The following is a 17,105-nucleotide window of genomic DNA, read 5'->3' on the forward strand; positions in this document are numbered from 1 at the left end:
TACTCGTAGGTGAGTCCTTTTACGAAATCGTCTGGTCTATTGATCATCGTGTCCGCCGACAGGTGGCAGGTCATGATCGAGTACGATATTGAACGACATTTGAAGTTAAGTTCCAGTAGACACTTACTGCGGCACTCGGTGATATCTTGCACGTCGATAGTTTTTGCAGATGATGAACTCGCTTGTGAGGATGAGACGAGACGGCGTTCGTCGTATTGAACCCATCTCACGTTGTTACAGCTTTGTTTGATAACCAACGCAACATCTAGTAATAATAATAGTCGTGATAGTAATATTGATAACAAGCCATGGGCGACAACAAGTCTCGGGCTCAGACTCGAATCAGAAAATATCACGTGATATTTTCCCTTGCATTTTAGATTATATAGGGCCGACTTAAATTTTGTCAGAACAACTTTTTTTCAAGGTCATGTCGCTGAGATTTAAGTGCCAAGTTCTGCCGCTAGGTGGCTTGTTCCCGTACTAATCACTTCAGTGTTGTTTTGTAAATATTTGTATATACATGTGTAATAGTTTTCCTCCATATACCATGGAAATGTTTGGAGTGTAAATAAAATCGTAATCGTAATCGTAATCTAACATATTACACAGATTTCATATCAAGATCGACCCTACTTCTAACGAAGCTGAATAACTGAACGACATACACGCAGACAGACAGACGGACAGACAGACAGACAGACGGACGGACACACGCACGCACGCACGCACGCACGCACGCACGCACACCCAGACACTATGTACAACAATACGACTCTCACAGAAGCCTGGGAACCAATTACCGAGTTACCATATCCGATTTGAATACCAACCCCCCCCCCCCCCTCCCCCCTTCAATTCAGACTCGAGCTGTTTCAAGTAAAATCCAAATTGTAAATTGACTAAAAAGTTTATCAAAATCTTCCCAGAAATATTGTAAGTGGTTACCACCATGTTTTACTCTAAAATGATATGTCTGAAAACTATTTTTCTACAAATGGTCATAATCCATAATTGTAGGATTTTAAGTCGGATAACTGCATCACAGATATTGTGATTTTGAGTGATACAATAACTGTTTAAACTTTAACTTATTTAGAAATCTAGAATATTCTGAAATTCAAGCAAGTAAACATTCAATTCGGAAGAACTAAGGGAGTAGTCAAACATGATTAACAGACGATTAAAATAAGAAAACGAACAACAAGCATCAGCTGTCAAAAGCGAACGACGAACCCTGAACATAGATTATAATAATGGTTCCCCAAAGAACCCTGTCAAACCATCTGATGATATTGAAAATAATCATTTCCAAGAACCTTTTGTATGGAATGGTCTTCAAAATCCCTGTCAAGAACCCTGTATGATTATATCGAAGAGGTTGGTTCTTTCAAATAACCCTTTGTACGGAATGGTTCATCAATAACCTTTTCCAGGGGTTATTTATAGAACCTTATAATAAAAGATTCAATGAAGAAACTTTCAGGGTTCTCCCGCTGGGAGGTAAATCGAAGAACCCTAAGACGTTCTACCGTAGAACCCTATGTTCTGATAGTGCAAATTAGTAAGACTTACCTAAATACCCCGATAAACAGATCAACAAGATCGAAATGCATTTGAAGAAAGTCGTCGGGATTCTTATTCCAAACAACATCAGTGCTACATTCATGATCGAAGGTAACTCTAAGAGTGAGATATTCGAATTATCGCGTGTTTGTAGATAGCTTTATGATAAGGCCCTTAAAGATAATCCTTTTACAACTGGTATTGCACACGGACTGGCGATAACGTTGCTAATACCATAAACGGCCAGGTTGTGATAGAATAAATCGATTTCAATCGACTTAAACACGCAATTGTTTCATCATAATCGGATGTGAATGGAATTAAAAAAAACATTTTCCTCAACAAGTAGAATAGATGCCAGACTTGATAAATGGCTGCCTGGATAGACGCACATTCTGAAGCTGGAGATCTAGAACTTTGCAATACGATACCTGCACCGCAACTGTGGCAAGCAAGGATTCCCAATAAAGTACTATCCGTCACTGTTAGAATGATACCGAAGATGTAATAAAGAAAATCCTTTGACAAAATAGATTGAGTAGTAAATAGTTATTGGTATCGTTTATTGATTAAATACACACGAAACGATTTACAACAAAGCAAATTAGATTCGAGCTTCACAACTCGACGTGAAATATCAGAAACTCGACGTAAACTCTCGTAAACTGACATTTTGTGTTTGTCCAATAGACAGGAGGCTATTACAGCTAAACAGATACAGATACAGATACAGATATATATATATATATATATATATATATATATATATATATATATATATATATATATATATATATATATATATATATATATATATATATATATATATATATATATATATATATATATATATATATATTATATGAATACATAAGGCATACGATAGATATCTAATACCAAAATCGACTCAGTCGATTCAAAAAGAAAACGATAAATTGTTAAACAGTAAATAACGACCCAGCAGGAAACCCATGATTAGTGATAAAAACCAAGGTATGATGATATAATATCTAGCAATAGTTTTATAGAATAAGGACATAGGAATAATATTATACACATTACAATATTTACATTAGAATTGTAGATTTCACAGTTCATCCTAACTATAAAGAGGAATCGGCTAAATGGGAACCAAATCCTGTCCTAGGACACGTAGAATCGGCTTTTTAATATTATATACATTACAATATTTACATTAGAATTGTAGATTTCACAGTTCATCCTAACTATAAACAGGAATCGGCTAAATGGGAACCAAATCCTGTCCTAGGACACGTAGAATCGGCTTTTTAATATTATATACATTACAATATTTACATTAGCTCATAGTGTATTTTACAGCTAATCTATACTATAAACAGGAATCCGCTTTTAATCTATATTATAAAGAGAAATCGGCGTCTGATAAGATTTTTGTCTCAATGTAAAAGCGAATACCAGCAGTACGGTGTATCTAGGTAATATTGTTCTTTTTCTTTTCGTTTCGAGACCACATGTCCCCGGACGATTTGTGGCCGTCCATTCTATATTGTAATATATCATGTTCGTAATAAAAACTCAATAGTTAAAAACCCGGTGCACCCGCGGTCCCGCGTGGTCTCCTCGGGAACAAGAGATCATCACATGCATATCCAAATTCACAAAGACTAAGGCAATTTTAGATTATATTAACATTGAAAATGTTAAAAAAAGACATCCTGCAATTTTGTAATTTCGAAAATTTTGTAAATTCGAACCTAACTATAGTCAAGCCCCGATATACGGCCCTCCCATTTACCGCCCTCGCCAGGTTTTCTCAATGTACATCTCTATACAAATACATAATAAAACACCCCCGATATACCGCCATACTCTCTATACCGCCAAAATCGTTCTGCACCGATGTGGGCGGGCGGTATATCGGGGGTGGACTTGTATATGTAATTCAAAATCTGATTTCAACATCACACCCCGCTGTTTCGTTCCGGGCAGGTGTGGTTTGTATTATGGAAAACCAAATCAAGTAAGATCAAATCTACCAATCAAATAAGAGGGACGGACAATCCCTATTCAAAGATAAAAGTTATAACTGTGAAGTTAAATAATCAACTAAGAATAATGTTGGGAAATAATAATCGTGTATAATCGACAGTTCATCGGCACCTGCAGCGCCCTCTATATCCGAGCAATATTCACGAGTAGCATTTCATTGTATACACGTCGTTCTCGAACCCTAGAATCGGTTTAGACTTCGGTTCTAAATCGGGGGAGTCAATACAGTGTTTATATTGTAAAATCTCAATGAGTTCTGTTTATCACTGTTATCCCAGTGGCAGATAATTACAGCGTTACTGTTTAACACGTGATGTATCTCACATGTCACACTGTCTGTAGAGTTCAGTATTATACGCGGGTGATCTATAAACCCCTGATCATTATATCTGATACTGATAACAGCACCTCTATTAGTATCAGATTCTACCGATAGCAATACTTGATTATCATTAATAACACACGGGTATCCTGCACATGGATCAAATGTCAGTCCGCAATCGTTCATATAAATAAAACTGATCAGTTCTGCTTCTTGTGTTAGATACAATAATCGACGCGTCCGCGAACAGTAGATAAACATGCGTCCCCGCGTGTCCACATCGAAACTGTTGGTATACTTGTAATATCCACCCGGGAGCTGATAGTTCTTCACTCGGTTCCTATCAATCAATCTGTTTACAGGGTTTTCTCGTAAAGGTAAAACATGAATGTCACTATCTCTATCTCCTGTCTGTATATAGATATTGTGATCACGGACCACTAAGGATGCACAGACTCCAGGCAGGAGATCATCGATTTCTTCTTCGAAGAGTTTTTCCATATTTTTATATTTTCTCAGGATGTATTCACTGGTTTTCCACACGACCACAAACAGAAACCCGTTACCATCAGTAGCGAGTCCATGTATCTTACCATCAATATCTATGTATCTCTGTATATTATCATCATTCACACTATATATATAATCAGTCGAGCACCACTCCGCACATATAACACGTGACTGTTCACCCTCGTGTTCACCGGGTATTGACGTCATCAGGTCGGGTGAGAAGTCTGTATCTACCTGTTTATTGACCGTCAATGAATCGATTATTCCTACACGTAGCCGCGTGACGTCATCGATAAATCCCTCCAGTTTATCAATTCTCCCTATGACGTCCTCAGTAGATCGTTCCGCTCTATCCATTCTCTCTATGTCATCATCAACAGATCCCTCCACATTTCCAATTCTCTCTTTGACGTCATCAGTAGATCTTTCCACTTTATAATTTCTCCGTATGAAGTCATCATTGATATTAGTCAGTTTTGTCTCCAATGCTTTAAGTTGCTGTTCAGTACAGCATTGGTTCAGCCTCTCTTCAAGTTGTTGTTCAGTACAGAACCGGTTCAGCCTCTCTTCAAGTTGTTGTTCAGTACAGAACCGGTTCTGCCTCTCTTCAACTGTTTCTATAGTGCGTTTCAATTGACAGAATTGATTTTCTAAATTATCGTGAAACTGTCTGACATGTTCTATAAAAGAACTATGTCGTTCATCAATGTCTGATCGAACTGTTCGGGTTTCACTGATCGGCACACCTACTGAATTTACTTTATACAAATTATGTGCAGATGTCTGGTTTGAAGCGATCACATGAAGCCCCGACACTAATGAATGCGGGGCTTGTTGAAGATGTGTTTTTAAGTTTCGCGCTGTTTCATCGTCTGAGCATTTAACGATAAACACATGAATCGCTGGACAGTGATTAAACCCGATATGATGATTCGGTATCTCTACACCAGGGGGCGCTTCTCTCCATTCTAATTTCACCTGAAATTGAAAGAACGTTATTTTACTCTCACATCGCCAAGTCACAGTTTCTAGCTAGTAGACCTGTCGATAATACAGTGTCATCCAAATGCAGAATTACTTTTAGTATTTCATGAAGTACATTTCATGATCAAAGTACATAATGAAAAATGTTTTTATGAGACTAATTTGTTGCTGGATTCTTGACCTTCAAATTCATCATATCGGGGTCAACGATTAATTAAACATTTAAATTATACAGAAATCAGATATTTCTCTGGGGTCGGAACGATGTTTACCTCGTCAAACGGCATCATTTGTACATTTATAACTTGTTCCGTATAGATCGATTTCAGTTCACATTTTATGTGGTTCTCTAATTCTTCTGTCCACATCTGTATCGGTAGTTGTAATTGATCACCAACAGTAGCGATCAGATCACATTCTAAATCGAACAACGGTTGAAAGTAATAATTCTGTATTGTTCTGTAGTCGTTGTCGTGATCCGACCAAACACCGATCTTGCGACCACGATAAGAAACTGCGAGCTCGAATCTGTATGTGGAATTAGACGCCATGTTGTTTTTGGGCGTTTTCTAACTGTAGATTGTGCAGGCGTGACCTCCTCACGCGCGCGGGTCTCACGCGTCTTGCTAAAGTTAAAACCACGCGGCACTGATTACACGAAACAGCGATAAGAGAAGACAAATGTATTTACGAGGACTAGGACGGGTCGGAGACCCACTCTTCCAGTCTGAACGGTGTCTCCTGACGGGTGGGAGACCCACTCTTCCAGTCTGAACAGTGTCTCCTGACGGGTGGAAGACCCACTCTTCCAGTCTGAACGGTGTCTCCTGACGGGTGGGAGACCCACTCTTCCAGTCTGAACGGTGTCTCCTGACGGGTGTGAGACCCACTCTTCCAGTCTGAACGGTGTCTCCTGACGGGAGGGAGATCCACTCTTCCAGTCTGAACGGTGTCTCCTGGCGGGTGGGAGACCCACTCTCTTCTAGTCCGTGCCCATCCCTCTTCGACATACTTTCCCTAGCTCTGGCCGCTCCTCAAATACTATGTCGTCGAGCACTACATGAAGCAATGGAACCTGTCCCTAGGATCCATGTGCAGTCAACCCATGCTGTTATTGGTTGTACTTGTTCGGCGGAAAAGCTCGTGTCTGCCGAACAAGTACTTTTCCAGGCCGCCTGCGACTATATCGTCACCCGTTCCCCCGTGCCCCCGAACCCACCTATCAATGCAGCGCAGGCTGGATCACACCAAAACACTTTGAATTCATTAATCAATTTTCCTAGACCCGCACTCCACCCACCTAAGCGACAGAAATTTGATGGTAAGGCCTCGGGTGATTTCGGTCAGTTCATTCATGATTTTGAGGGTCTGGTTGGCCAGAGGATGCTCCAGCAGTGCTGCCGGCATATTTGACGGACGTGGCAAGATGACGTTATAACTTTGACTTATCAATGTCTAGGTCCAGACACGTACTCGTTTGTTGAAGAGGGGCTGCTGGCAAAGTTAGACCCAAAAGAACTTCACTAGAAGCAAGAGCAAGCGTGTTACATGCCCATAAACAGGGATCGAATGAGCCGGTGAAGTCATACTTGGAGGACCTCACCTCTAAGTTTGCTAAATTGAAAACCACTCCTCAGACGCGATTGCAAGTCTTCTTGTTAGGGTTACGGACGGATTTGAAGAAGTTTGTTTTAACTCAACGATTGATGAGGCTGTTAATCAGCAATAATTTACACAACAAGGTCCTCCTGTATCGCGCTCAGTATCCGCTCGTAAAGGGAAAGAGCATGATTAAATGAAATCTATACTATAAAGGAGAAACTGTCATGACCAGTTTGTGCGAAATCTATTCATTGGTCATGAAACTTTGCTTGTATTCATTCTTATGGTAAAGATAACAATTTCATTTGGATCCTGGGGCCAGTTGCATAGTCATGGCTTAGACTTAAGACCAACTTCGTTCTATAGCCAATCTAACAACTTAAGACCAGTCTTAAGATTTAAGACGAATTATGGACTTAAGTCACAACTGTGCAACTGGCCCCAGGGTCTTATTCCACCCGTATTTAAATTCCCAAAATCCAAGAAGATTCCACCAGACGTTGGCAGTATAGTAGATGGTTAATTGGGATTTTGTCAGGCTGATATTTAAGGGGCCTATTAAAACTAAGGAGGGGTATACCAGTCACTCTCAGTACTGGGAGAACAAATTGCAAAAACATTTACTGTTATAGACCGAGGACATGACATTGCTTGATGAGTTTTAATTGGAAAGGTCAATCGGGATTTATTAGGCAGTTATTTTTCTACAAACAAAAATTTTCAGAATTTTCCAACCCATCGAGGATGGGTATTTCTGCTGGTTACTTGTAGTGCGTCATATCGACCTTCACTTGGTCAACAGTGACGGTAAAATCCCGCTTTAACGATGGACGAGCCACTTGAAAAATCGTCGGTAATTTGAACTGAAGTGTATATAATTCAAAGGGCAAATTATGACTCTCCAAACTCACAACAACAACGGGCCAGTTTCCGACATATTGTGACGGGTACAACCACTAGGCAATATATATGAATTCCACCAACCAAACAACCAGTTACTATAATAAAAAGCAAAGTCGCCCAGATTACAGTTGTTGAAACACGTTCTCAGTGGATACATGATAAAAGACTATAAACTAAACAGAAATCAAAAATAGCTAAAATACAAAGAGTATGAAAGTAAATAAAATAAATAAGATAATATAGAATAAATAATATAAAATTAAAAATAAATAAATGAATAAATCATTGCATAGTCTTCATATAATGAAAATAGTCAGGAAACTCGTGAGAATACTGCAAACAGTGACAGGGGTGAACCGCATCCCTGCAACGCCAACATTCGTCATCAGCAGGCGGCCGACGCCTGCCGTTACCAGAGACAACTGCTTCCAAATGGCCTACACGGAATTGGTCTTTGGCCAATTCGTTCTGTAGCTCGAAGGCAATGCCAGGATACTCGTTTCTTGCCAGTTCTGCTAGCTCATCAGCATAACGTTCGACCGATCCGTTGTCTTTTGGTCCCTCCCTTTCAACAACACCTTAAAGTCATTCACAGTCTTTCTTTGTTGGAAACGGGATAGCCGCCGACAGAAATCATCATACGACAGGCTTTTGTCGAGACGTAAGTTCGAGACAGCCTGGTAAGCCTCATGTTCAAGTCGCATCAGCAGGTGTGATTTGATTAGTTCGCCCCCGTCGACTGCCTGACAAGATGGTGAAATACGTATTTTGTGACATAGCAAATTGTGTGACAACAGAATGACACTGATATCTCTAACTTAACTCGAATCACAAAGACCAACTCTTGACCAGAAAGTAGGCCTAAATCCAATCCTAATTCCAATTGCATACTCGCTCGTGTAGTTATTAATAAATTCCAGCTCTTTAAACCTCATCACTGTATCAGAATCTAGGTGTTTCACCACTTGTTATTTGGAATCTAATTTCATGATGATTAATGCTGGATTCGTTAATCTCTTTGATTCGTGATTGAGGTTACTTTCTGAAATTAAACCGATATACATATACTAACAATTAAACCTGGATTGACTTTTCAATTTATGTTTCATCCGTTTTTCAAACTTACCATGATACAACAACAATTCATTCTGTGCATGTTTTAGCTCATTCAATTTAATAAGTATATAACTTCTAATTCTTAAGAAATTCTGAGTTGTATCTCAGAAAATCAACATCAGAACACACACAATGACCTACAATAGACAATCAACAGAATATTTGTAGATAAGTATTCATTTACTGTTCACAAGTTTTAAAAGACATTGAAGTGAAGTAAGTGAAGTCACCTGTCGTATAGGCTAATATTTTCACCACACTGAATTGACTGCAATGTCCAGTGTCACATTCAGCATAATCAATCAGTCATCTTGAGTGAACAGACAAATTGCCGGTGTCGTGGCCTCTGCTGCATGGCTGGTTCAGTTCAGTAAGTCAGTCAGTGGAGATTGATTTTTCCATCTCAAGTTCGTCGGTCTTCTTGTCGATTGACGACCGTTCCTTTGCGAGCAGGGTAGATTTAGATGTTGCTGTAACGGAGACATACTGCCTTGCATGTCGATATCTTCGAGGCCACACGCAGTACAGGTTCTCGCAGAAGCGTTACCTGATAGTTTTGGTCGAGTTTCTTTCTCCCATTGATGTAGAAACCGACTTTTTAAGAGGTCCATGGAACGTAAATCGAGACACTCTGGAGGCGGCCATGTTACATGGTTCACGTGATGAAATACTGAAATCTGATTGGATCCGTATATTCCGCGGAAGATGGCGGACGGGTTAAACCTGTCCTATTCTGACTACGAATGCAGGTGGCGCAGAATTAGACTGGTTACCGGTCTCTATCTTCATATTGAATGGAACCGGCAACCAGTCTAGGTACATTAGGCCATGTGTTCCGCTTTGGCGGTCAAACTAATTAGGATCAGAAAATGTCAGCGTCGGTCTTATCTTGTCGTCACGTATGTTAATAGGCCCAAAAGTCAGTTGAAAGTACCTACCTACTGCACCGATAAAAACTGATCGCAGCAGGTCGCGTATTATTAGGTTCGAATCTGTCAAATGTATCGAAATTTTCTTCAATTGCCATCAATTCTGCATAGCATGATGGTGCGCCTTTACTAAAGGAAAGCTTCACAGCTACATATCTCATCGTTTATCAATCTACAGTATTCAAAATTAAGTCGTTCCATATGAAGATTAAACATAAGGGCCGAAATGTTCTCATGGCGTCAAACTTTCTGTGAGGTGACTCGACCGTCTCTCGCAGTCGCAAGACCGACCAGTCCTACGCCTAGATTTACTCATTCACCCGATGAAGCTTCTATACATTAGTAGCGAAACCTCGCATTTCAAATAAACCAGTTACACCAATAAAGTACTATCCGTCACTGTTAGAATGTTACCGAAGATGTAATAAAGAAAATCCTTTGACAAAATATATTGAGTAGTAAATAGTTATTGGTATCGTTTATTGATTAAATACACACGAAACGATTTACAACAAAGCAAATTAGGATTGAGCTCAACTCGACGCGAAATATCAGAAACTCGTAAACTGACATTTTGTGTTAGACAGGCGGCTATTACAGCTAAATAGGTACACATATATATATATATATATATATATATATATATATATATATATATATATATATATATATATATATATATATATGAATATATAAGGCATACGATAGATATTTAATATCAAAATATAATATCAAATTAAAAATCGACCCAGTCGATTTAAAAAGAAAACGATAAATTGTTAAACAGTAAATAACGACCCACCACCAGGGAACCCATGATTAGTGATAAAAACCAAGGTATGATGATATAATATCTAGCAATAGTTTTATAGAATAAGGACATAGGAATAATATTATACACATTACAATATTTACATTAGAATTGTAGATTTCACAGTTCATCCTAACTATAAAGAGGAATCGGCTAAATGGGAACCAAATCCTGTCCTAGGACACGTAGAATCGGCTTTTTAATATTATACACATTACAATATTTACATTAGCTCATTGTGTATTATACAGATAATCTATACTATAAACAGGAATCCGCTTTTAATCTATATTATAAAGAGAAATCGGCGTCTGATAAGATTTTTGTCTGAATATAAAAGCGAATACCAGCAGTACGGTGTATCAAGGTAATCATTGAATTGAGGTAATAGTGGAATTGTTTTAATTAAATGATTAATTCGAAATTCGGTTATTACGATGATTTTTCATTTTCCCACGGACAGGTACTAACGAGGTTCCACTGTAAGACACGTAAAATCATATAAATCGGCACCAAACACTTAAAAGTCAGTTAGACATGTATAAGTGAACAAATTCGTGGCTGCAAATAACAGGAGTGCGGGCCAGAATCGACTGGTCCAAAAATTGCCTGTAATCGATCACAGCGCCGCCTTTCAACTGCCGGTTAAACTACCGTTGACACTATATGTACTATGCAAGAGAAAGCGAGCACTATTCACCGCGAGGCTCAGTTATCTGAGTTAGTCGACTGTAGTCGAACTAAACGAAACCGAATGTCCGTTAGTCGGAACTATATTCCGGAGATAGTTCGTAAATTAAGCGCATTCGGTTATTAGTTCCGACCACTAGTCGACTAGATACGAGAACTGAATTTAGCCCTGACAGCAGGACTGAGTGTATCAAATAGGCCACAATCTCTGTGACCCAAATTCACCACCTGCCTAACAAATCTAATAGTGCAGGTTATTTCGTGATTTTAGCAAAGCAAAATATAATCTGTAGAATGTAGACTTTCAACAATAATGAACCTAATATAATCATGTAACCGATATATCTATGTTATAATGTTCTTTTTCTTTTCGTTTCGAGACCACATGTCCCCGGACGATTTGTGGCCGTCCATTCTATATTGTAATATATCATGTTCGTAATAAAAACTCAATAGTTAAAAACCCGGTGCACCCGCGGTCCCGCGTGGTCTCCTCGGGAACAAGAGATCATCACATGCATATCCAAATTCACAAAGACTAAGGCAATTTTAGATTATATTAACATTGAAAATGTTAAAAAAAGACATCCTGCAATTTTGTAATTTCGAAAATTTTGTAAATTCGAACCTAACTATAGTCAAGCCCCGATATACGGCCCTCCCATTTACCGCCCCCGCCAGGTTTTCTCAATGTACATCTCTATACAAATACATAGTAAAACACTCCCGATATACCGCCATACTCTCTATACCGCCAAAATCGTTCTGCACCGATGTGGGCGGGAGGTATATCGGGGGTTGACTTGTATATGTAATTCAAATCTCATTTCAACATCACACCCCGCTGTTTCGTTCCGGGCAGGTGTGGTTTGTATTATGGAAAACCAAATCAAGTAAGATCAAATCTACCAATCAAATAAGAGGGACGGACAATCCCTATTCAAAGATAAAAGTTATAACTGTGAAGTTAAATAATCAACTAAGAATAATGTTGGGAAATAATAATCGTGTATAATCGACAGTTCATCGGCACCTGCAGCGCCCTCTATATCCGAGCAATATTCACGAGTAGCATTTCATTGTATACACGTCGTTCTCGAACCCTAGAATCGGTTTAGACTTCGGCTCTAAATCGGGGGAGTTAATACAGTGTTTATATTGTAGAATCTCAGTGAGTTCTGATCATCACTGTTATCACGGTGTCGGATAACTACAGCGTTACTGTTAAACATGTGATGTATGTCACATGTCCTACTGTCTGTAGAGTTCAGTATTATACGCGGGTGATCTATAAACCCCACATCATTATATCTGATACTGATAACAGCACCTCTGTTACCAGTATTAGAGTATACCGATAGCAATACATGATCATCATTAATAACACACGGGAATCCTGCATATGGATCAAATGTCAGTCCGCAATCGTTCATATAAATAAAACTGATCTGTTCTGCTTCTGGTGTTAGATACAATAATCTGCGTGTATGCGCACAGTAGATAAACATACGTCCCCGCGTGTCCACATCGAAACCGTAGATATTAAAGAAATCTCCATCCGGGAGCTGATATTTCTTCACTCGGCATCCATCGATCAATCTGTTTTCAGGGTTTTCTAATAAACGTAAAACATGAACTATTCCCCCTGACTGTATATAGATATTGTGATCACGGATTATGAGGGTTTCAGGCAGGAAACAGCCTCCAGGCAGGAGATCAGTGATATTTTCTTCGAAGAGTTTTTTCTGATTTTTATATTTTCTCAGGATGAATTCACTGTTTTTCTCCACGACCACAAACAGAAACCCGTTACCATCAGTAGCGAGTCCTAGTATCGCACCATCAATCTCTATGTATCTCTGTATATTATCATCATTCACACTATATATATAATCAGTGGAGATACACTCCGCACATATAACACGTGACTGTTCACCCTCGTGTTCACCGGGTATTGACGTCACCAGTTCGGGTCTGAAATCTGTATCTACCCGTTTATTGAACGTCAATGAATCGATTATTCCTACACGTAGCCGCGTGACGTCATCGATAAATCCCTCCAGTTTATCAATTCTCCCTATGACGTCCTCAGTAGATCGTTCCGCTCTATCCATTCTCTCTATGACATCATCAACAGATCCCTCCACATTTCCAATTCTCTCTTTGACGTCATCAGTAGATCTTTCCACTTTATAATTTCTCCGTATGAAGTCATCATTGATATTAGTCAGTTTTGTCTCCAATGCTTTAAGTTGCTGTTCAGTACAGCATTGGTTCAGCCTCTCTTCAAGTTGTTGTTCAGTACAGAACCGGTTCAGCCTCTCTTCAAGTTGTTGTTCAGTGCAGCACCGGTTCAGCCTCTCTTCAAGTTGTTGTTCAGTACAGAACCGGTTCAGCCTCTCTTCAACTGTTTCTATAGTGCGTTTCAATTGACAGAATTGATTTTCTAAATTATCGTGAAACTGTCTGACATGTTCTATAAAAGAACGATGTCGTTCATCAATGTCTGGTCGAACTGTTCGCGTTTCACTGATCGGCACACCTACTGAATTTACTTTATACAAATTATGTGCCTGGTTTGAAGCGATCACATGAAGCCCCGACACTAATGAATGCGGGGCTTGTTGAAGATGTGTTTTTAAGTTTCGCGCTGTTTCATCGTCTGAGCATTTAACGATAAACACATGAATCGCTGGACAGTGATTAAACCCGATATGATGATTCGGTATCTCTACACCAGGGGGCGCTTCTCTCCATTCTAATTTCACCTGAAATTGAAAGAACGTTATTTTACTCTCACATCGCCAAGTCACAGTTTCTAGCTAGTAGACCTGTCGATAATACAGTCATCTAAATGCAGAATTACTTTAAGTATTTCATGAAGTACATTTCATGATCAAAGTACATAATGAAAAATGTTTTTATGAGACTAATTTGTTGCTGGATTCTCGACCTTCGAATTCATCAAATCGGGTCAACGATTAATTAAACATTTAAATACAGAAATCAGATATTTCTATCGGGTCCGAACGATGTATTGTTTACCTCGTCAAACGGCATCATTTGTACATTTATAACTTGTTCCGTATAGATCGCTTTCAGTTTTACTTCGATAATAGTCTCTAATTCTTCTGTCCACATCTGTATCGGTAGTTGTAATTGATCACCAGCAGTAGCGATCAGATCACATTCTAAATCGAACAACGGTTGAAAGTAATAATTCTGTATCGTTCTGTAGTCGTTGTCGTGATCCGACCAAACACCGATCTTGCGACCACGATAAGAAACTGCGAGCTCGAATCTGTATGTGGAATTAGACGCCATGTTGTTTTTGGGCGTTTTCTAACTGTAGATTGTGCAGGCGTGACCTCCTCACGCGCGCGGGTCTCACGCGTCTTGCTAAAGTTAAAACCACGCGGCACTGATTACACGAAACAGCGATAAGAGAAGACAAATGTATTTACGAGGACTAGGACGGGTCGGAGACCCACTCTTCCAGTCTGAACGGTGTCTCCTGACGGGTGGGAGACCCACTCTTCCAGTCTGAACGGTGTCTCCTGACGGGTGGAAGACCCACTCTTCCAGTCTGAACGGTGTCTCCTGACGGGTGGGAGACCCACTCTTCCAGTCTGAACGCAACGGTGTCTCCTGACGGGTGGGAGATCCACTCTTCCAGTCTGAACGGTATCTCCTGACGGGTGGGAGACCCACTCTTCCAGTCTGAACGGTGTCTCCTGACGGGTGTGGGAGACCCACTCTTCCAGTCTGACCGGTGTCTCCTGACGGGTGGGAGATCCACTCTTTCAGTCTGAACGGTGTCTCCTGACGTGTGGGAGACCCACTCTTCCAGTCTGAACGGTGTCTCCTGACGGGTGAGAGATCCACTCTTCCAGTCTGAACGGTGTGGTCCTGACGGGTGGGAGACCCACTCTTCCAGTCTGAACGGTATCTCCTGACGGGTGTGAGACCCACTCTTCCAGTCTGAACGGTGTCTCCTGACGTGTGGGAGACCCACTCTTCCAGTCTGAACGGTGTCTCCTGACGGATAGGAGACCCACTCTTCCAGTCTGAACGGTGTCTCCTGACGGGTGTGAGACCCACTCTTCCAGTCTGACCGGTGTCTCCTGACGGGTGGGAGATCCACTCTTTCAGTCTGAACGGTGTCTCCTGACGGGTGGGAGATCCACTCTTCCAGTCTGAACGGTATCTCCTGACGGGTGGGAGACCCACTCTTCCAGTCTGAACGGTGTCTCCTGACGGGTGTGGGAGACCCACTCTTCCAGTCTGACCGGTGTCTCCTGACGGGTGGGAGACCCACTCTTCCAGTCTGAACGGTATCTCCTGACGGGTGGGAGATCCACTCTTTCAGTCTGAACGGTGTCTCCTGACGGGTGGGAGACCCACTCTTCCAGTCTGAACGGTATCTCCTGACGGGTGGGAGATCCAATCTTCCAGTCTGAACGGTATCTCCTGACGGGTGGGAGACCCACTCTTCCAGTCTGAACGGTGTCTCCTGACGGGTGGGAGACCCACTCTTCCAGTCTGAACGGTGTCTCCTGACGGGTGGGAGACCCACTCTTCCAGTCTGAACGGTGTCTCCTGACGGGTGTGGGAGACCCACTCTTCCAGTCTGAACGGTCTCTCTCCTGACAGGTGGGAGACCCACTCTTCCAGTCTGAACGGTCTCTCTCCTGACAGGTGGGAGACCCACTCTTCCAGTCTGAACGGTCTCTCTCCTGACAGGTGGGAGACCCACTCTTCCAGTCTGAACGGTCTCTCTCCTGACAGGTGGGAGACCCACTCTTCCAGTCTGAACGGTCTCTCTCCTGACAGGTGGGAGACCCACTCTTCCAGGGGGTAAGGGGATGAGAGGAGGGAGACCCACTCTTCCAGGGAGTAAGGGGATGAGAGGAGGGAGACCCACTCTTCCAGGGGGTAAGGGGATGAGAGGAGGGAGACCCACTCTTCCAGGGGGTAAGGGGATGAGAGGAGGGAGACCCACTCTTCCAGGGGGTAAGGGGATGACAGGTGGGAGACCCACTCTTCCAGGGGGTAAGGGGATGAGAGGAGGGAGACCCACTCTTCCAGGGGGTAAGGGGATGAGAGGAGGGAGACCCACTCTTCCAGGGGGTAAGGGGATGAGAGGAGGGAGACCCACTCTTCCAGGGGGTAAGGGGATGAGAGGAGGGAGACCCACTCTTCCAGGGGGTAAGGGGATGAGAGGAGGGAGACCCACTCTTCCAGGGGGTAAGGGGATGAGAGGAGGGAGACCCACTCTTCCAGGGGGTAAGGGGATGAGAGGAGGGAGACCCACTCTTCCAGGGGGTAAGGGGATGAGAGGAGGGAGACCCACTCTTCCAGGGGGTAAGGGGATGAGAGGAGGGAGACCCACTCTTCCAGGGGGTAAGGGGATGAGAGGAGGGAGACCCACTCTTCCAGGGGGTAAGGGGATGAGAGGAGGGAGACCCACTCTTCCAGGGGGTAAGGGGATGAGATGAGGGAGACCCACTCTTCCAGGGGGTAAGGGGATGAGAGGAGGGAGACCCACTCTTCCAGGGGGTAAGGGGATGAGAGGAGGGAGACCCACTCTTCCAGGGGGTAAGGGGATGAGAGGAGGGAGACCCACTCTTCCAGGGGGTAA

General features: G+C 41.8%; 2 protein-coding genes across 2 annotated transcripts; both read right to left on the reverse strand.

Moving 5' to 3' along the window:
• Positions 1-2,517: 2,517 nt before the first annotated feature.
• On the reverse strand, positions 2,518-5,795 carry LOC141909771 (uncharacterized). The gene is made up of 2 exons (XM_074800377.1): positions 5,686-5,795; positions 2,518-5,407 (listed from the first exon to the last, which is right to left on the reverse strand). The coding sequence occupies exons 1-2, from the start codon at positions 5,779-5,781 to the stop codon at positions 3,803-3,805; spliced, it is 1,701 nt and encodes a 566-aa protein (XP_074656478.1). The 5' UTR covers positions 5,782-5,795; the 3' UTR covers positions 2,518-3,802.
• Positions 5,796-10,851: 5,056 nt separating this feature from the next.
• On the reverse strand, positions 10,852-14,788 carry LOC141909953 (uncharacterized). Its single transcript, XM_074800638.1, has 2 exons — positions 14,510-14,788; positions 10,852-14,232 (listed from the first exon to the last, which is right to left on the reverse strand). The coding sequence occupies exons 1-2, from the start codon at positions 14,786-14,788 to the stop codon at positions 12,592-12,594; spliced, it is 1,920 nt and encodes a 639-aa protein (XP_074656739.1). The 3' UTR covers positions 10,852-12,591.
• Positions 14,789-17,105: the final 2,317 nt, after the last annotated feature.

The sequence above is a fragment of the Tubulanus polymorphus genome, chromosome 8 (assembly GCF_964204645.1).
Source record: "Tubulanus polymorphus chromosome 8, tnTubPoly1.2, whole genome shotgun sequence".
NCBI classification, from domain to species: Eukaryota; Metazoa; Nemertea; class Palaeonemertea; order Tubulaniformes; family Tubulanidae; genus Tubulanus; species Tubulanus polymorphus.